Raw genomic sequence first — 21936 nt, forward strand, 5'->3', positions numbered from 1 at the left:
GTACTGCGACCGGCAACGGGATTGCAACCCTCAGTGTCGCGCCCGCACCGCGCTCAACCAGTGAGCGGACCAGTCTCTATATGGGGATCCGAACCCTCGGCAGGAGCGCCGCCGCACTCTACCGAGTGCGCCACTGGGCCGGCCCAGAATTTTTTTCATTGATATATCCATAAGTGGGATGGATCTGTGATTTTCTTTTTTATAATAAAAGGATCTGTGGGTTTGATGTCAATGTTGCGCTTGTGTTATAAGTAATTTGGAAGGTTTTCTTTTCTTTCTCTGGAACAGTTTACATAGTAACTGGAACGGTATCGGAATTACTTACACTTTTTGTACTTTAAAGGTCTGGGCCTGTTGCTTTTTTTTCCTTCCTGCAAACATAGGGAGAGGAGTTCTTTGATAACTTTCTCTGTCAAATGAAACTAGTTAAGTACATGAACTCTTGAGCTACACTGTCCAGGTTCAAATCTCAGCCCAGCCACCTTCTAGCAAGCAGTGTTACCTTGGTCACTTAATATCTCTACGCCTTAGTTTCCTTGTCTATAAAAATGAGGATTGTTAATACCATGAACCTCATAAGATTGTTAATGAGAATTAAATGAGTTAATACATGTCAAGCACTCTGAACAATACCTTGCACTTACTATATAGTAAGTGATCAGTAAGTGTTAGCTATTTTACTACGTCTTTTTCTTAGAAATTGTGTCACGATTCTTTCAGAGTGTGGCCATAATTCTGAAGTGACTTGCTGCCACTTTCAGTACTCTGAGATATGAATTTTCCATCTCTGGAAAATGGTTTTCATTTAAATGAGCTAGTTGCTCCCTTAACCTGTTGCCTCAACGGTTATGGTCTTCTAATCCTTCTTAAGCATGTTTTTTCTATCCAGTTTAAGATCATTTTCCTTTGTAAAAAAGCAAAAACAAAAAATTTCAGAATACAGGCATTGAATATGTTGCTAGCATAGTTTATAAGGCCTTTTTGGTTCTTAACATTTTTTTTCAAGCCTGAAGGCATACAGACTACAGCTTCCTGTCTTTCTCCTTTAGATTTGATGTTAGTCCTGTGTTCCTTCTTCCATCTTTTGAACGTGGCTCTTGTAAAGCCTGAGCTGATCAGAGAGCATCATGTGTAACCAGATTGACTCATTTAGTTTTGGCTCACTCTTCTCCCCCATTTAAATCATTTGTGTTATTAGAATTCTGCTTTTTAAGGGCTGACCCATGGCTCACTTGGGAGAGTGTGGTGCTGATAACACCAAGGCCATGGGTTCAGATCCCTATATAGAGATGACTGGTTAGCTCACTTGGGAGAGCGTGGTGCTAACAACACCAAGTCAAGGGTTACGATCCCCATACTGGTCATCTTTAAAAAACACACACACACACACAAAAAAAAAACAACTGCTTTTTAAAAGTGCTCAATGCACAACCTTGTAACACCAAGGTCAAGGGTTTGGATTCCTGTATCAGCCAGCCACAAAAAAAATAAATAAGTAAAATTAAAGTGCTCTATTTTTCTTGGTGTTTTAACCTTAGGAAAAACCTGAATCATCTAGGAAGAATTTAGAACACATGTATCTGATAATAGCCAATGTGTTTCTTTATTGGTCCAAATAAAGTCTAGTTACAGTTTTGATCTTCACTCTTGGTAGATTCAGTTGTGAGTAGAGTAAGTTGGGAATCTGTTTTGCTGTAAGACTCATTTCTGAAAGTCACCTGCTTCCCAGTGGAGAGTAACCTTTGGCTTTGGAACAACCTGTGCTTAGGAGCAGCTAATCCTCAGTTTTACTCGGGTTCAGCAGCCACCAAATTGCTGATTATCTAACTTATCTGAATTGCATTTAACCCTTTTCTGGAATTAGGGTAAAGATTCTTGTCACCTGCTTCTCTCACTTTGGATGCAGGATTTATGTATTTATGTATTATGATTATCGTGAAGAGTTTAAAAGTTTGTGAATAGGCTTCATATATGCAGATAATTTGGGGGTGGGGTACGTCTGGCCAGTACAGGGATCCAATCCCCTTTTTTTTTTTTTTTAAAAAAAAAGATGACCGGTAAGGGGATCTTAACCCTTGATTTGGTGTTGTCAGCACCACGCTCAGCCAGTGAGCGAACCGGCCATCCCTATATGGGATCCGAACCCGGGGCCTTGGTGTTATCAGCACCGCACTCTCCCAAGTGAGCCACCGGGCCGGCCCATGGGATCCAATCCCTTGACCTTGGTGTTATAACACTGTTCTCTAACCAACTGAGCTCACTGGCCAGCCTTGTGTAGATAATTTTGTAACTGCTTTCATGAAAAAAGTAGCACATTAGATTCATTGTGATTTTTTTTTGGGGGGGGGGGATAGGGATGGGCTGCTGGCCAGTACAGAGATCTGAACCCTTGACCTTGGTGTTATATGATTCACTGTGATTTTTAAGAATAAACTCTTACTGGGTAAATGGAATTGGTCACTAAGGTATTCTACCAGCACAGTCCTTAAGAAACCCAGAGGATGAGTGGTATGGGGCAGATGGTACCACAGGAGATGCAGTGACTGCCTTTAGGGAGTGCTTATAGTGTCATCTGGATCTCTGTGCAGGTCTTATTCTGAAATCTGAGGGGCTCAGAGATAGCCAAGAGGAAAATTTCCTGCTGATTTAAACCCCCTTGGGTTTTCCAAATTGGTATCTAATGCATTTGCAGAAGCACTGCAACTGCTAATAGCTCCCATGGCCTCATCTGGCCAGCCAGCAACAGGCTACAAATTGATCTTTGTACAAGGTGTTTGTTTATAATTTATGGAGCTGATAGGAAGGCAGAGCCATCTGCTCCTTCAGGCATCAGTATTTCTAACCCCTCCCATTCCCTGCTAGGGCATTTTCACTTGGAAATCATTTCTAATTGGGAGAAGATTACATTGCAGAGTCCAGAACATGGATTCCTGCTGTCTCCTACATCATTTTTTCTCCCCCTGGAGCTGCTTCCTGAAACTCTTAAGCAGTTTTGATTTGAAGATCCTTTCTTTCCTAACCTTTATTTTCATTCTTAGCTGACCAACTTAACTGCCCCATCATCCTTTCCAATATGTTTGCCTTTAAGTGAAAGCCTGTTTGCTAGAGCTACAGCTCAGGGATCAAGAACTGTTTGGTAAGTGTGGTGCCAGTTTAGCAGCATCAGAGACACCTGGGAATTCATTAGAAATGCAAATTCTCAGGCCCTGCCTGAGCAGTCTGTGTTTTTAATAAGCCTTCCAGGAGATCCTGATACAATTTGGCTAAAATTTGTGAACTGCTGTAGTATGCAAGGTATGGAGCACAACAAAGATTTCTAGTGGATTGTAAGCTGTCAGTGTCTTAGGCTCTACCTGACCTTTTCCTCTCTACCTGCTATACTATCATTTAATCCAAAAAGGATGAGTTGTCCTTCGGCATTAGTACGTTATTTTCCTATGGCCCAAGCAAACAAGTAATAGAGATCTAAGAAATCTCTCCCTGTATAAATTAACTCATCAAAATTTCAGCCTTATGAGAGGAAGCTGCACAAGTCAATTGAAGCAGTGATCACTCACCTTTGTAACTGAACATTTCCACTTCCGCGTGGGAAATTAAAAGACGACAAGCAGCAAATGTAAGTTAGTAGTTGGAGCTTTGAAATAAAAATGAAATTGTAAACACACTACCCAGTGCTCGCTGAAATGAAGCTACCAGATCACTCTGTGCCTACCACATCCCCTTCATTAGGGTAGAAGTGAAGCCCTAGATCACTAGCTGCAAAATTTCAGAAACTGAATATGCTGCTGGAGAAGCTGTTATAATTTTCAGCATTCTTTTTTCATTTGTCATTTGCATATCTCTGAGCTCATTGAAGTAACAGGGAGCAGTTATGAAATTGGAGCCGGGGAAGGGGGCAAAATTTGGGAGATGGCCATTGACTTGGAATCATAATATAATACAAACACAAACACAGTAGCCTGGATTTGAGGCTGACAAAATGGTTTTTGTCTATATGCCCAGTTTTTCAATGGCTTAGAGCCAAGCTTTCCAGAGGAAGGAAAAGCTTACTTGTGCTCTCCTCCCTACCCCTCATCCCAATAAATGGTGAAATGCTTTTTTTATGTTGGTGGTGAGTTTTCAGGGTCATTGTAGGCTTCTGTGTGTTTAACCAAAATACATATTAATGCACATGACCAGGATCTATGTAACAGCAAGATAGAAAATCCTACTTTGATAAAATACCCACCATGCATGTTTGAGACATTAAATGTGGGTAAAATGGTAACCATGCAAAGCTGTCTTAAAATCCATAAGGTCCTATCTCCTTCCCTATTTATTTCATGTCCTACTAATATTTATGCTTTCTTTATTGTCTTTCCCTGCCTTTGGTGGTTAGAGTCTAATTGCTAGTTTCTTTTTATCTTTCTGAGGGTTGTTCCAACCTCAAAATTAGAAAACCAAGATGGACTCACTCCTGAAGCTTCCCCCAGTTCCTTTTGTTCTATATCCCCAACAGGAATCATGTGTCAATCAGAGAAGAAGGGGGAGATTGTCATTTTTTTGGCAAGGGACTTGGGACCCTGAGTAAGGAGCAGACGGTCCCAGTGCTAACTAGATAAATCTAGCCATACAGCCTAGAGCAGATGGTGGGTTGGGAGCTGAGCAGTACAGAGGCTTAATGGTGATAGCAATGAGTATTTGGATGTCATTATTTTATTAGTTAGCAAACAGAACCATCCTTGTGGTCCCTCCTCAGTATTATGTGTAATGATGTTGTAGGTGTCAGCCCCCAAAAGTTGGCACAATGGCCTAATCAGTGTGTTCTGATGTCTTTTTTGATCTATTCTGTCATCTCTGCACAGCTTCACTAACAACACACATGGGAAGGGAACAAACTGCCTGTGCCCGTGATGTGGTCACTCTTGTTCTAGGCTTGCATCAAGGGTAAGCCACTTCCTCCTGGTAAGGAGTCACATAGTGGGACTTGGAGAGGGATTCAAATGAAAACTAAAACAAGGCATGCCAGACTCAGTCCCAGTGCTGGCTGAAGTCTCCTTAGTCCCATCATGTGGATGGATTCTCCTCACCTGCAGACATTCCTCCACATCCTTCCCCCACCACCCCAATCCCAATCCTGCTACCTCAGCAGGCTGAGTCTGTTGCCTGGATGACCTTGTGCTTTATTCTCAGTAACTGCTGAGTGCAGACTAGGAGACTGGGACTGCTCGTGGACACTGGCTTATGATATGGAGAAGGCATAGAGCATAGTAAGAAATGAAAAGAGCTGCAGCCATCTAACCAGGGCTGGGCTTTGTCTCTTTTGGTCCTTTTTTTGTGGAATTAGGAATTAGTATTAGCAAGAAGCTGTCCAGAAGACTAAAGTCTCTAAATGTTCCAGTTCTCTTTCTCTTAAACGAGAAAGACACGAATTTGTGAAATGTCTTCCTTTTCTAAGGTCACATAGCAGGGATTGAGTAGGATCCCCACCCCAAGAAAGCTCTACTTGTATTGCCTTTTTCTTGGAATCAGCGGGTTTACATTTTCACTCATTTTAGTTTTGATCTTTTGGACTATAACAGCTGTTGAGTCTCTTTCCAGGAACAATTGTTAATAACTTTTTCCTTGGGCCGGCCCGTGGCTCACTCGGGAGAGTGCGGGGCTGATAACACCAAGGCCACGGGTTCGGATCCCATATAGGGATGGCCGGTTCGCTCACTGGCTGAGCGTGGTGCTGACAACGCCAAGCCAGGGGTTGAGATCCCCTTACCGGTCATCTTTTAAAAAAATAAAAAAATAAAAAAATTAACTTTTTCCTTATCTAATCCCTCGAATGATGTTTCCTAAGTGTGAACTAAGACTCAGTAAAAAAATAAAATAATTAACTTTTTCCTTATCTAATCCCTCGAATGATGTTTCCTAAGTGTGAACTAAGACTCAGCAGGTGGTTGTGGTGGTGTTGACTCTCCTAGTTTTCTATTAAAGTGAAAAGGTATATCTTTCTGCCTCTTTTGTTTCTTGTTCCATGCATTTTAGTTTGAATGACAAGGCTTCTATTCAGGCCCCTAGGAAGGCCCCAAAATGTCTTGGCCCCAGAATTTTTTCACAGCATCAACTCCATTCTTTCTTAACCTCTTTTCTTTCTTTGTCTGATACAGCCTCCGTGAATGTGCTGGTGCAGAATTGCAAGATCTACAATGATGCCAGCTGTGACATTTCTGCAGATGGCCAGCTCCTGGCAGCTTTCATCCCTAGCAGCCAGAGGGGCTTTCCCGATGAAGGCATCCTGGCAGTGTACTCCCTGGCCCCCCATAACCTGGGCGAGATGCTCTACACCAAGCGATTTGGTAAGGGATAGGAAGCCACCCTAATGACAGAGGGATGCTGGTGCCTTGGCATGGGCATTCCTACATGAGGCGTGGCTTGGGTGGGAGTAATGGTCACATACTGCCCCCTGCCTTCACTGGGGCACAGGCCAGAGAAAGATTGCTTTGCAGAAGTCCTGGCCAGTAGCATTGCAGAAGAATCTCAGAATAAGAGTCCGTCTTGCTACAGTAACATCACTGGCATGCTCCTGTTATGATGGCCAGGAATAAAGGAGGAGCCTTTTAGTCATGGCTTGGGAAACTGAATACACACATACAACGTTAGACAGTTGGGCATTTTACATTAAAAGCCCCCACAAAATCTGTGTGCTCTTTGATCCAGCAATCCCAGAAAACTATACAAAGATTTACATACAGGTATGTTCACAGCAGTGTTTTTGTTGCTTTACAAGTTAAAGAGTTGCTTAAATAAATGGTGCAGTGGTAGGATAGAATTCAATTGGCCTTTAAAATGCTCTTTCAGAAGAATATTTAATGATGGAAAAATGTTCAAAATGTATTAAGTGAAAAAAATAGATTTCAAAATGGTATTTACAGTGATACCAATTTTTTAAAAAGGTGGTTATATAATAACAATGGTTAACATTTATTAAGTACTTTCTGTATGTTGAACACACTACTCAACGTATACATGCCTTCTCATTATACTCTTCACTACAATCCTATGAGATAACCCCCCAGGATGACCAAACAAATATGAAGATTGGAGAAAAGACTGAGTGAAAGTTGTCTTCTTGGCAAGAACTCTGGGAAATGTCTCTCTGTTCTCTTGGCCTTCAGGTCCCAATGCCATTTCAGTGAGCCTGTCCCCAATGGGCCGATATGTAATGGTGGGCTTGGCTTCACGAAGGATCCTGCTGCACCCCTCCACAGAGCACATGGTGGCCCAGGTCTTCAGGCTGCAACAGGCCCATGGTGGCGAGACCTCCATGAGGGTGAGTGCCATTGCTTGTGCCCCTACTATATGGCAGCTCTCCTAGGCTTGGCAGGACAATGAAGGATAATAGTGTGACCTCCCAGTCAGGACCAGAGCTATCCTAGTCACAAGGAATGAGAAAGGGCTCCAGTCCACCTATCCATGACTAGCAGGCTTACTTTTGCAAGCTCTGGACTATTAAAAGGCAGGGACTTTCTCACACTCTGGATTATGAACTGAGTTCCCCAGAGGCCTGAAAATATCTTCAGGTAAAGAATAAATTGAATACTTCCTTACCTCAATATGAAACTTTTAGTCTGGGGATACATCAAGGATGCAATGAAATATCTATTTTTATTAAAACTTTTTTTTTTTTTGAGGAAGCAAGCTATGAAAAGTAATAGTATACCATGAAATGTTGTCTTTTGTGGGTTATAGTCATGATGGAAGATGAGGACTGTAGGCCACTGCTGTGCTCTGAGTTGTCCCATCCATTTTCAGCAGTGGAGAAAAGGTCCTGTTTAGGATCCTCTCTTATCAGAGGTACACCTCTCTTGTACTGCCAGAAAAGCCTTCTGGACATTATATGGGTAGTGGCTTTTTGCACTCAACCAGAATAGTGTGCCTGATTGAGTTTCCCACATCCCATGAGGGCTCATTTGGCCACGTTTTTGGCAAGGGGAGTCGAGCATTTGAACAGTTCTATAATTAGATAGTATTTAAGTTCTGTCTCAAGCTAAGAACCTGTGAATTCCCTTAGTACTTTGTGTATTCTGTGCCACTTACAGTGTGATGCACTTGTTGGTATATTTTCTTGAGTTATATAGTATATATGTTTAATCCACCCAATTAGGTTCAGTGTAAGTTCCTTAGGGGCATATCCTCCAGGGTCCCTCATTTAGTGCTACGCATGTAGATACTTGTTGAATGCTGCCTGGAATGGGAAGCATTTGTTTTAAAGAAAAAACTAGAGGGTAGGACCCAATATATACCAAGTGATGGAAAGTGGGTGGCTGGGTGTGGTCCTTCCTTCTTCAGCCTTCTCTTCCTCCTGTCTCCTACAGATATCCTCTATCCTGCTATACTGAACCACTTTCCAAGCTCTTTGAATTTGATAATGCACCTTCTTACCAGGGTACCTTTATCAGGAATGCCCTCCTGTCAGCATCTCCAACTGCATGAAAGCTCTTCCCTTTCTGTGGCACCTTCCTTAACATAATTAATCATTCCCTCCTTGTGCCACCGCTGTACCTACAACACACTCTTGTATTAATATTTGTCACACCAAACTGCACTTGTTTGTTCTCAGGCCGTTCTCCTCTCCTGAACTGTGAGCTCCTTGAGAGCAAAGACCACATCTATTTTATCTTTATAAGGTCCAAGTACCTAATAGGGAACCTGAATTTAGTAAAAACTGAATGAACGAAAGAGAATTTTATGAAAAGTATCCTCCTTATCACTTCTAGGTGATAACTAGCAGAACCAATGATGGGTGACATCATGTCCCACCAGCCTCTGATGGGGCAGAAACAAGGCATTCTTTGCTCTTGACATCACGGTGACAGGAAAGTTCTGATTCTTGAATTCCATATGACTCTGGAAATATTTGACACTGGGTGAACAGGAAAAGACTGTGGGAAGTTCATCAAGCCTATTTTCTTATCTAGATATTTGAGGATGGAAATTGAGTTTTAGTTTAAATATTTTTCTTTTGCTTATCGTAAGCAGACTTGGATGGTATAAGTACCTGATGTCTGCTTTTCACCACCTAAAATCTTGGTCCCAACAGCTGTTCTTCTAACCCTTCCTGCTTAATTGTGGAATAATTGTTTATAATCATTAAGAGACAGGATTTGATTTCAGTAATGCTAATGGATATCTCTAGCCTCTTCCAGAAGCCAGAGCTCTTGCCCAACTCCTGGGCACAGCTGCCAGTCCTCCATCCTAGCAAGGTTCCTCTTTTCCATAAGTAGCCAGAAACATCTGGCTAAAGGCAGACAGCTACAAAGTGGAAGCCAAGATGCTAGGATCTGTTGTCACACATGGGGCTGGCAGCTCAGGGACTGCAGTTGGAGAATTCTGCTGGGGAGATGTGGTAATCCAATTAGTCCGTTGCTGTCCTGCTAAGGGGCTCAAGGCATCGCGCCAACTGCTGCATGCCTCATGACAAGAGCTATTTCTGAGGCCTCCCAATGAGGCTTTTTTGATTCTTAATAGGTACCATCTGCCACTAGTAGAGGGAGCTGAAATATCTAGAAAATTCCCATTTGGGAAGTGTTTCTCTCACCCAAGAGACAGAATCAAGGCATCTCAACAAGATTTTGCTCAGCCTAGTGTCCACTCAGTCTGCCTTTAAACCCCCATACTACAGAAAGGTTTCTGGTTTTCCAGGTCTTGGTTGCCTCTTACATCCAAACGTACCAAAACTCTCAGCAAATGTGCCTGAATTCAGTCATTGGAAGGGAAGACACCAGCTTTTTTGGATAGGTGTGCTGTACCATTTAAGGCAAGAAGTGAATTTCTGTCTGAGAACAGGGAATGAGGGTTTAATGGGACAGTAGAGCATCTCCCTCTTTGCATAGGTGGGTGTCTCCATCTATAATGTCAAGTTTTGGCCTTGAAGGAATGCTTTTGTGGATAATGGGCTTGTCCTGATGCTTCTCTACCCAGAATTCTCCTTCTCTTTGGTGTTACCTCTTGGAAATCACTGTGGTAATGTTCAGAGAGGTGAACTTGTTGGGCCAACAGGCATTCCCAGGAGACCATCCTCCAGAGCACTGATTTATTTTAAATTCTCACAAAGTGGCATCTCTCCCCAAGAGATGATCTCTTATGCAATCCCATGTGAAAACTTTTCTGAAAATGAATTGCTAATTGCTATTAGCCTTGGCACACTTATTCTAAGGAGTTCTTCAGACCTCTGGATCAGTGCTTCTCAAATTGTGGTCCTTGTACAACCTGCCTTAGAACTACACGGGGTTCTGGTTAAAATACAGGTCCACTTCAGACCTAAAGTCAGAATAAGAATGGGTGCTGAAGGGACCCAGTAACTATGTTGTTAAAACGAGCTTTCCAGATGATTCTGATACTTGAGTTTGAGAACTGCTGTTCTTAATATCTACTTTCCTTTATTTTAGGTTACTGCCCTCAGCCTCAACAAGGCAGTGACTGGGTCTCAGGTTTACTTGCCATGGTGGTTTTATGTGTGGTGCTTTGATCCTTTGCTAATTTTTTTTTTGTCTTTTTTCGTGACTGGTAAGGGAATTGCAACCCTTGGCTTGGTGTCGCCCGCACCACGCTCAGCCAGTGAGCGCACCGGCCAGTCCTATATAGGATCTGAACCCGCAGCGGGAGCGTTGCTGCGCTCCCAGCGCTGCACTCTCCCGAGTGCGCCACGGAGCCGGCCCAATCCTTTGCTAATTTTATTGCAGGCACAGTGATGGTGTTTTCTGTTTCCTACCAAACAGCTTTTGGCTGTCTGCACTTCACCTTCCATTTTTTCTCAGCTGTTGCTGTTTTCCAGGTTTCTCCCTTGAAGTCTATATGTGCAGGAGTCTTTTCTTCCCCACGTTGAGTCATTTTAATTTTTGTACTTATTTCTAGAATCTAAGGTCCTTTTGATTTTTCCCTTCTTTGATTACTAAGGCCAGCCTTAGTCCTCCCAATTTTATGATTGGCAAATTAGGAAAAATAAGACTGGACGTACGTTTCATCTCTCCCTTCCCTCTGTCCACTTGAGATGCCTGCAAACTGGATATGCTGCTCTCTGTAACTCAGAGTCTTATTTTCTGTCTGACTCCCTTTCACTTGAGCCGGCAAGGACTTTTTGTTAATTTGTTTTGTTTTTAAGTTAGGCTTTTAGAGACTGCTGGGCTAAAGTTGTACTGAATTCTCAAAACACTAAACCGCCTGTGTTCCCTCTTGGCTTTCATTTTCTAATTGGAACGAGGCACAATATTGTAACAGAAAACTGCAATTAATTTTCTAAAATAGTGGCAACTTGCATATTATAATGACTTTGGTTGTAACCAAGTGAGAGCATAATAACAAAAATACAAAATTACTAATAAAACCAGAAAGTCATATACCAAACTGTTCTTCCAGTTTGTATCACAGTAAGTGTGTCCTGTTACCTAGGAATTGGTGCAAAAATCAGCAACTGGGGCAGTGGGATTCAGGGACATAGGGGTGATGCTAGGGCATTTTGAGCTAGAAAGCAAGAATAGGAGCAGTGCTTTCAGCACAGGAATTACCATGTGTATACTCTTTCTCCCAGATGCACACATAGACACCTCCCCCCACCCATCCATACAGGTGGAGATTGTAGACATATAAGTAGTTTAGTAAGAACTGAAAAGGATCCTCACTGCATAATCCTGCAGATCCTAGAGGCACTAGGAACTTGAGTCTCTCTGGTGCTGGTTTGCTTTTCTCTCTGGTCATTTTATTGACAGAAGTAATGGACAAGAACAGCTTCATTTGACTTGGATGGGGGAAGAAGCTCTAGGACAGAAAGCAGTTTAGCTCCCCTTTTTCTGTGGAACAGCAGTATACTCTAAGGCAAAGCCTCAAATATGTAAAGGGCCAATTTTATTGAAAGCTTTTTCTTTGTGGCTATGTGGTAAAACTGTATTCAAGGGTTGAGTGTTACCCAGACAGATCGATAGTTTAGAGGATGTGTTAGAAAGAGAACATCTCTCTCTCTCCTTCTTCCTCTCCCCTTTTCTCTTTCCCTTCCACTCTCTTCCCTTCTTGACCCTAAGAGTTCTGCTGTTCAGTGGTGGGCTGTCCTGTATACACCTCCCTCTAGAGCTCCAGCAGTGCACATCCCCTCCATACTCAACAGGTCTTAGGCAGCAGAGAAGGAAAGCAGATATGTTGCCATTTTTTACAGACCCACAACCCATCTAAAGCTGGCTGAGCTTTAGTTCTCAATGTGTAGTCCCTGGGGACCACATTAGCATTACTAGGGAACATATTAGAAATGCTTATTCTTAGCCTTGCTTCAGACCTGCTGAATCAGAAACTCTGGGGTTGGGGCCCAGCCATGCATGTTTTAACAAGCCTTCCAAGTGACTCTGCACACTAAATTAAGGTTGAGAATCAACCACTGACTGTGTGGGGATTCCAGTTAGATGTCGGGTATCAATATAGCTTTATCCTCTCTCTTTTTGTTCTCACCCTCTTACTGTCTCTGAAACATCGTCTGGTTTATTTCCATGGGCTCCTATTAACCACATCTTTCAGATATTTCCAGGCAGTTGATAAACTGATGAAAACCTCTTGCCCCGTGCTTTTCAGGATAATGCTAGCATCCTAGAGATGGTACCTTGAGGAACTTAAGGACTAATGCTGTGAGGCCTTTTTCCAATTCTGATTAAAATTCCTACCTGGAAGCTCATGCCTATTTGCCCATGTGCTAGAATACAGAGATGGCTTAAAGAGTGAGCAGCAATATCTCTTTTTCTCCAGGTCCTTCCTTATCTGAAGGACATTTCTTCAGTTCCTTTTCTCAACATTCAACTCATTGCTGTCCTTGGATGGGAGATGTCTGATATGAAACCCATTAATGGTTATCTTAGTGTTACCTTGGCTATAAAGAAACATTAGTTGGCTTGCTTTCTTTTATACCATTTCACAGCCATCGTCACAGAGCCAAGTGATAGGTGATCATTATTATTATAAGTTCATTAAAATGAGCCGTAGGAAAGGCCTGGCATCCAGAGTGCTCAACTTGGTCAGAACCACAGTTGTAACTCTCTTGGACCTGTCCTAGCTTTGTTCTTCACTATGTAATCTTCACTATGACTGCCTCCCTCCGTGCCCTTGAATTGAGCCTGTGATAAAACCCTAATCATCTGTACTTTCCTAGGTTCTAAAGTTTTGAGTTTCAAAAGTGACCCAGAACTGTAGTTCAATCCAGAGTAGTCTCCAGAAATCTAAAGGAACTGAGTCTCTTCTCAGTCTTTTCTGGCCTTGGGGGTGGCACATACCAAAAATAAAGATATTTTATTTTTGTATCTTGGAAGGGTACTATTTCTTCAAGGGGAGATTGGGATAAAAGAGAGACGGCTTTGTTGTCAGAAATGATTTACTCCTTCCTAAGATTTTGTCCTCATTAATTTCCTTAAAGCTGCCTGTCAGTCGATTAAAAGCTGCTTCCGCTGCAATTATCTTAAAGTTGACTTCTGAGATGTGGTACAAAGCATTTATCCTCAAAAAAAGTTCCTTTCTTCAGAACATTGTAAGAAAGGGGGACGTGGTACGGGAGAAGTCAGAGGTGTCTCTGATGCAATTTGTCAGAGAAGGGAGGGGGCAAGATAAAACATTAAAAATAACATTAGAACTGCAGTCAAAGCCATTAGTTTAGGTGAATTTTTCCATGACAGATTCATCCAACTCTGACAATTTCTTTCTTCTTTGGCCTCCTACATTTTATTTTTTTCACTGGAGAAAATTTTATTGAGCCCCTACCATTGGCCTGTGAATGCAGCAATGAACAAAATGGACCTGAACAGCTGGCCAGTTGGCTCCATTGTTTAGAGCATAGTTTTATAAGTTTCATAACACCAAGGTCAGAGGGTTTGGATCCTCATACTGGCCAGTCACAAAAAAAAAAAAAAAAAAAAAAAATGAATGCAGCAATGAACAAAATGGACCTGAACAGCTGGCCAGTTGGCTCCATTGTTTAGAGCATAGTTTTATAAGTTTCATAACACCAAGGTCAGAGGGTTTGGATCCTCATACTGGCCAGTCACACACACAAAAAAAAAAAAAAAAAAAAGACCTGTTCCCTGCTCTCATGCTGCTTCCCTATTAAATGCCTAGATTCCTGACTGGTCTTTTCACTGCTGTTCCCCCAGCCTTCACTGTGCTTGGCACAGAGGAGAACTGAGCATTTGTTTTATGAATGTGTATTACTTTGAAGTCTTGTGGGCCGTGTGCTTCCCTGTAGGTATGTGCACATACACCCTGCTTGCCGCCACCATCACCAATGTGCCGAGCACATTACTCAATACACTGTAATTGAACAGAGGTATAAGTGAGCTAATCCTTCTGAAAATAGGGGATGTCTTACCCATTTCCACAATTCTACCCAATATCAGTGAGTTTCTCAGGCTTCTGGTCCCAACCCTGAGACATGGTGAGAGGCTCCCAGTACCTAGTTTCAAAAGTAAAAGGCAAAACATTGTTTTTTCAGGAATTGGTAGGAAAACGAATTCTTACATTTGTAAAAAGCTGAAAGTATTTAATGTAACCCCTGTCCTAAACAGATAATTACTTTCTTCTAAAAACATATGGGTCAAGCAAAATACGAGGGTATTTCAGAAAGTTTATGGGAAAATAGAATTAAAAGATAATGCATATCTTTCCATGAACTTTTGTTGTTTGTTTTGGGGCGGCTTGACCTTGGTGTTACAACATTCCATGAACTTTTTGAAGACTTCTTATATATAGGAAGACTCTCTTATAACTACTCAGGCCATTTCCTTTGAGATTTAGAAAGCCGAAGAAGTTGAAGAACTTGTGTTATGCTCAGAAATTTGGGAACAGGAGGAAGTAATTATTTTAATTTCTGGGAGTTCCAGGAGCAGTGAGTGCCTCAGTATTTCATTTAGCACAGAAGAAGATCCCTCAGCTGAAGTAATCTCTGTGCTTTGATCCTAATGGCCAGAGATGGTCTTTGGAAAGCATCAGGCCATTGTAAAATAAAATGCTTGTCTTCTGAATGTCCTTGGATCTCTTTGGGGAAAAAATGGGTAAGACAGCGTTTACAGGTTTCAACAAATCACAGGAGGTTGGCTAGAAATGACTTTAAGGCAGCACATTGTCAATAGCAACAAAGGACAACAAATTCCAACAAGTTAATAAAAGAAGCTATTTGCTCTTCTTTTCTGCTGGGAGAGCTTTGGTTTGGACAAGTGTGATCTAGACAGATTTGTTCCTGCTTCAACCGAATGAAAGGGGGGAATTAGGTTACTTTGTATTCTGATTCTTGTTTTAAAATAACCACTTTAAAAATTGCATTAACATTCTTTGGAATTCTAAACCCCAAAGTAGGATGAATATAAGGAAGGCTTGGAGACAGTGAAAGAAATTAAAACTTGTAGAAAACAAATTTTCTTCGAGATGAAGAAACTAATAATTCATGAATCTAAGCAGATCAACAGCTCAAATCGAAGAAAGATGGCTGTGGTGTCTCTCCCACTGCCTGCTCTGGGATGGGTGCATTTCTCAGCCTGACGAGATGTGTAGCCATCCATTTCCAATGGAAAGGTCAGCTGTCTCTTAGCATCTGCTTTCCACTGATTTTTTTTTCCCTCTTCTGAGAGAGTTGGTTCTCTTTTAGTAACCGTCTCTAAAAGCTTAAAGCTTCCCTTAATTCCCATTATTTATCCTCCACGCAGTTCCTTTCTTCCTCAAAGCCCCCTTAGCTTCCACCTTGTACCTTCTCCCATGGCCCTTCCAGCCTCAGTTTCCAGTTATCCCCTTCTTCCTACCAGCTTCCATTGTCTCGGTTAAAATAAAGGAGAGCTGCCAACTGCACTTGACCTCTTGCCACCACTGCAAGGTTCCAGCTTTACAGAGATCCCCAAATGTAAACAAAATAACCCCAAAGTTTTTTCTTTTGGCATCTTATTTGGGATGATCTGAGCAGTACAGTTTGCTACTTGGGCTTATGGTCTGAGCTTTTTTGGCATGCAGTAGAAAAGAAAGCATCTTGTTGAGGCTGCAGTACATTTTTCCTCTGAATTTTAGAAGGGTGGAGAGGAAGGTTTCCCACTGACCTCCTCTGACTTTCTCTCATTCTTTTCCTGTCTAGCTTTGAACAAGACACAAGACCCCTTTAGTTTTGATCTGGGAACTCTTTTCTTTTGCTTCTACTTCCTATTAGTGTTTGAGGGATGGAAAGGTAAGCAATACCAGCGATTATCTTGGACCCCAGAAGTGGAGGAATCATTATCTTCTCCTACTGCCTTGGAACCATAACGATCTTGGTGACCTCATTCCCTGTTGACGTGTTGAGACTGCACTGACTCCAAGGAATTTGTTCCTTCTAGCATATTGATTCTAATTCCCTTCGTAGATGTTAAACAGAAACAAGAACAATCTACTTTGGGGAGGGTGAGGGTACTGTCAGCATTTGTCATATACCAGGGAATAGCTCCAGCTGACACAGGTGAAACCAGGACTCTTCAAACACGAATCAGCAACTGGGTTTTGTGTCCAGCCTTGCAAAGTGTCCTTAGGTCCTGATAATCCTCCTCCAATTTAATAAAGTGGTGTGATGGCTTCATGAGATGTTGCTTTGTCAGAGAAAAGAGGGGGGAGAGTTTGGCAGACCACGCAGCTTTGTCCTTACTATCCCTTGGAGAGCTTCAGGGCACCTGACTAGTGTTCAGGAAACTTTCACTTGAGATGGATTTGGAGTACCTTTAAGTAAGGCCAGAGCCATCCTTCACAGTGGCTTGGTTCTTCTTTCTTGTGAATACTGATGAGATTTGGGTTTATAGATCCAGTCTCCAGCAAAATCTGGGAGGAGACTCACAGCTCACCCAGTCTTTGGGTTGAAAAGACTAATGGCTGGAACCATTAATGTTTTGGGAGTATAAATGGTTTGGGAGTAGCTGGAGCTGCCTGACCACCTGTCAGTATTGGGAAACTTGTTGCCCAGTGTTCTCTTATTGCTAGGGCTGACTAATAGAGGTATTTCCCCTCAGTGAGGTGTCCTGAGAGCTGCTCAACTCTGTCCAGGGAAAGGAGTGGAAACTACAACTCTGGGTGCTTTTCAAAATGGGTCAGATTCTCATTGCTCAAGGGTCCTTTAGCTTCAGTCATGTGTGAAATGAGGATTGGACAAGTTGACCTCTCAGGACCTATAAATCTGATTCCTACCCATCCTGCACCCTCTGTGTTCTCATCCTCCTCTGTACCTCTTGCCCTCATCTCCCTCCTCCCCCCTCCCACATAGAGTGTGATAAGCAAGCAGGCGCTTATCGGGAATCCTAGAGGCTGCTGATCTTCATGTGGCATTTTCTGGCTTCCTGCCACAAAGCAGGATTTATCCTAATAGCCAAACACTAAAGGAGATGGGCACTTGAGAGCTGCCCTTTCAGCACTGTTTAAGGACTTGGGCATGAGAGGGGTGCCAGAGCCAGAGGACAAATTGCTGCCACCATGACTCCTGTACCCGTGGAAGTTGTGAACTGGCTAGCAAGGCCAACAAGGTCTGGGGGTCTGAACCTTTAATTCTTTCCAATCCCCTGTGGCCTCATCTCACCTAAGCTGGGTTCATCTGTCATATTGGCCCCTTAAAGGTTTCATCCCTAAAGCAAATTTCCTAAACTAAGAAGCAAATTGATAGCATTTGCTTGTTAATCCCTCTTTATTACATATGAGAGGCTTGTTTGCTTCTTTCCTGGTCTGGAACATTTCTAGAAAAGAATTACTTTATTCTTTTCTTTGAGACCCCCATCAAAAAACTCAGCACAACCCGTAAGCATCTGATTACTAAAACCTTATTATCCTCCTTGCAAGGCTGCTTTCTCTGGCCCTTCAACCCCATTCTCTGCAATCCCTGCAATTATGAATCATGATTTTAGGGGAGATTCTGCTATGAGGCCCATATAGAGCTGCCACAGGCCCAAAACCAAGGCTGCCTTCATCCAACCCGTTGAAATTAACCCTCATTCCTCCTTAATTCTGGGTGTACCCTCCTCACACCATCTGACCTTTGGGAGAAGGAAAATTAGATAAGTGATTCTAGCCACAATTGTCTGATCACAACCACGTTGTCTTTTTGGCGTTAAAAGTTAAATGCCAAGTTGCATTTAACCATGTAGCGAATAGTTTGGATGGAAAATATTGTCTGTCTAAGTGATTCTAGCCACAATTGTCTGATCACAACCACGTTGTCTTTTTAGCGTTAAAAGTTAAATGCCAAGTTGCATTTAACCATGTAGCGAATAGTTTGGATGGAAAATATTGTCTGTCTTCAAGGAAGGTGAAAAACACTGTAAGGAAGAATAGAGGCATCACACCCCATCCCTTAGTTTAAAGGAAAAGTGTTGATTAGGTGCAAAGTGAAGAGTGGTATTCCCATCTGCATGGATAATAAGCCGCTGAGGTTGAGTGGAAAGCAGTAGCCGTGAATGTGCTCAAGGCTCCTGCCAACTATGTATGTACAAGGAGGAGATGTTCCAACAGTCAAGCAACCACATTCTAGATGTCTAGGCTAGAAATTCATAAACTCCATTGGACTCTCTTTTAATAGTCTCCTTAGACTAAAGATTTAAGGAGCGTGGCTAATTCTTACATTTGGAGTTGAGTCACAGGAGTCTCTTAATGCAGCAACCACAGAGCAGTCAGTCTTACATCTCAAACCAGAGTCAGTTTCCTATTTTTAAAAGGTCTATTTAACCTCAGGACCATAGCAATGTCCTTCTGGAAGGATGTCATTAGCTACCCAGGCATGTTTCTCAGCACAACACACCTAGCGAATTACTCATACGAGAGAGAGAGAGAGAGAGAGAGAGAGAGAGAGAGAGAGAGAGTGTGTGTGTGTGTGTACGTGTGTACGTGTGTGTACACTGAGCACACACCCTGCTGTCTTCTCCATTGTAGAGGCTGTCCAAGGCCTTTCAGACAGATACCCAAGGCACATGAACACATGTTTTCAAATTCAGGGTTTCTTGTCACTTGGTTTGCATAAATGTAGTGGACCCTTACTTAGCTGAAGCTCAGTATTTATTCTTTTCTTTCTTTTTTTTAAATTCAGTCTTTCATTGGGATATTCAGAAAAATAATTATTATTGTACCACTCTAAATTCATTTTATGAATACTACTTCATAAATCACACTCATTTGTTTTCTAACTTTTTTTCCTTCCATCAACCCCAGGGGCAGGTAAAGGCAGATGAAGTTCATATTTTATAAATTAAAGACTGGGGAACCTAGAAAGGAAATAAAACTACAGTTTATAGATTCTTAGCTTCTCCTTTTCATGGGCCCTAATGATCTTTTTTGTAGCCCTAGATGCAGGTTCCTGGCAACAATAACAGCAGTTACCAGTTATGAGCTTGCACCATGCCAGGCATTTTATAACACTGTGCTCTAACCGCCTAAGCTAACCAGCCAGCCCTCCATACATTTTATGTACATCATCTCTTTTTATCTCTCTTATTATTTGAATGTACTTGCTCTTTTTAAGCCGAGATTTAGGAAAGCTGTTACGCAGTGGCATCAGGATTCAAAAGTCTTTCTAATTCTAGAGTCCACATCTTTCATTCTTCCATTAGCTTGCCACTGTTTCTGAATAAAGTTGCTGTGAAAACATCTTGTAGGTCAGTGGCCATCAAGACTCTGAGGCCATCTTTTACCTTCAGCCCAAACCTTAGATACAGCTAAGCTGCCCCTCAGAAAATATTAGCTTGGAAAGACTGTTGAAAGGAAAATCTTTCAGGACCGGCCCGTGGCTCACTTGGGAGAGTGTGGTGCTGATAACACCAAGGCCACGGGTTTGGATCCCTATATAGGGATGGCTGGTTAGCTCACCTGGGAGAGTGCGGTGCTGACAACACCAAGTCAAGGGTTAAGATCCCCTTGCTGGTCATCTTTTTAAAAAAAAAAAAAGAATCTTTCTCTCTGAGAAAGGAAAGTGATCTATTTAATGATGATTTATATAATCTAGAAAGAAATTGTGTACCTGTGTGTTCAAGATTCCCCTCTTTTAGGTTTCCTTAACAATAGCAGTTTTAACATTGCTTTTAATTAGATGAATTAAGAATGTTCTCTGATGTCTCACCCCCTCCCGCCCCCCTATCACCTCCAATTCCCCATTGCTGTGAGAGCACTGTGATTTCCATGGTAACAGGACTACCAGCCAAAGTTGACTCTCCCTGGTTAGTCTGGTCAGAGGAAAGTTATGGGCAGTCCTTCCTGGTGTGGTGGGCTCTGGGTGCGGCTTTCCAAGGAGATAACTTAAAAGCAATGAAGTCAGAAATGCTAAAAGGCTCTAAGAAGAGCACATCAAGTGTGCCCCTAGTGTTTCTTGAAAGAGACCTAGCTCTCACCAAAAATAAGAGGGTCCCATCCCTTCCTGCTGCCCCAATGAGTTTGAGTCATCCTTTTCCTACCCTAACCATCTCCTTTCCTCCTTGTGGTTAATTTGTTTCTCCCTGGATTTTGTTATACTTGGTAACAAATTGTTTCTCCTCTCATTCTTTTCTTCCCTCTTTCTCCCCAACCCAGAGAGTTTTCAACGTCCTTTACCCCATGCCTGCTGACCAGCGGAGACATGTCAGCATCAACTCTGCCCGTTGGCTGCCTGAGCCAGGGCTCGGCCTGGCCTATGGTACCAACAAAGGAGACCTGGTGATCTGCCGACCAGAGTGAGTGGCTTAAGGGGTGGGGGCCGGGGGGTCATCTGGTCTGAGGACTGGAGTAATCAGCATTCACCTATGGATCTGGCCAGCTAGGTAGGGTCTTTCAGATGAGAAACCTAAATCCTGCTAGAGCCTGCCTCATTCTCAGCACCACTCCTTAAACGGCCCTGTTCCCGCAGGAGCTGGTGGGGTTAGCTGACCATTCCAGTTATCATCAAAAGACTGGTTTAGTGATTATGTCTTCTTGAATCTAAGGCAGTATTTAATTTTTCTTTGTTTTCCCTTGTTTTCTGGTTTCCTAGTGATAGTAATGTTTCCCTGCAGGCAAAAGCCTAGATACCAAAGATTCCTTTTAAACCCTGTTTGAAAAATTCAACAGGTGGTCTTGGTTTTTTGTAAATGACACAGACATTAACTTAAGAAATAAAACTGGAGATAGAGTATTGTTAAAACCCTAATTTGTCAAGCCACTGATCTCTAAAAGCCTGTCTCTGTGTCTTGCTGGTTTTCCTTTCTGCTTGAAGATCTAGCTCATAATAGTGAAGGCAGATTGAAAAGCTCAATTTAAAAATCAAAGTAATTATTATCTGGTCTTGAAGTAGGGAGTAGGAGGGGACATGGAGCAAAATATTTCTGTCTTAAGTCCTGATGACACCCCTTCCCCTTCCTCTGGCTTTTTGAGGATGGAGGTCTATGCGGGCTATCCGTTCACTCAAGACCCTGGGAGTCAGCCAGGTTTGTCATCAATTTCCAGACCCAGTCAGGTGGGGAGTGTGAAGTTCTGTGCTTCACTGCAGATCAGGCTGATTGCTGCGTGGGACGCCACAGGGTTCCAGCCGACTAAATGCCACTTCTGCCTCCACGGAGTCCTAATGCCGTCCTTTACTTGATGAAGAATCTTCTCTGAGAGTGTTGTGCAGATCACAGAGCATGGTGTGACCAGTCTAGTAGGGTCTATGGCTATTGGGAATGTCCACATTGTCTTTTGATAGGGTCCTTGCTGGTATGTCCTAGAGAATGTATTTGGGTCAGTGACTGGTGATTGAGTCTTTGTCAGCTGAGTTAGGTCAGTGGTCCAGGAGAAAGAAAACCTGGTTCTAAGGGCACTCTTGCATGCCATCTTGAGTTGTTGGAGCCCCTCCCGAAAAGAGGCTACTGCCTAAACCTGACCTAGTGAGGCTGCTCATGGAGCTGGGAGATTACTTTGTGTTGCCAGCTGCTCGCTCCAGAGAGCATCTTTCACTCTCTCCAGAGTGTCCAGAGAGTGCCT

At 42.6% G+C, this 21936-nt stretch overlaps 1 protein-coding gene across 1 annotated transcript in view; it reads left to right on the forward strand.

Moving 5' to 3' along the window:
- Positions 1-21936, forward strand: part of LOC103588726 (activating molecule in BECN1-regulated autophagy protein 1-like) — a gene marked incomplete at its 5' end in the record, with an annotated part of 47398 nt that overhangs the window by 8329 nt on the left and 17133 nt on the right. The window contains 3 exons of the mRNA XM_008570521.1: positions 6138-6326; positions 7146-7300; positions 20533-20672. Of these exons, the coding sequence (XP_008568743.1) occupies positions 6138-6326; positions 7146-7300; positions 20533-20672 (484 nt within the window). The remainder of the gene's footprint in view (positions 1-6137; positions 6327-7145; positions 7301-20532; positions 20673-21936) is intronic.

Source organism: Galeopterus variegatus, unplaced genomic scaffold (genome assembly GCF_000696425.1).
Source record: "Galeopterus variegatus unplaced genomic scaffold, G_variegatus-3.0.2 Scaffold608, whole genome shotgun sequence".
Taxonomy (NCBI): domain Eukaryota; kingdom Metazoa; phylum Chordata; class Mammalia; order Dermoptera; family Cynocephalidae; genus Galeopterus; species Galeopterus variegatus.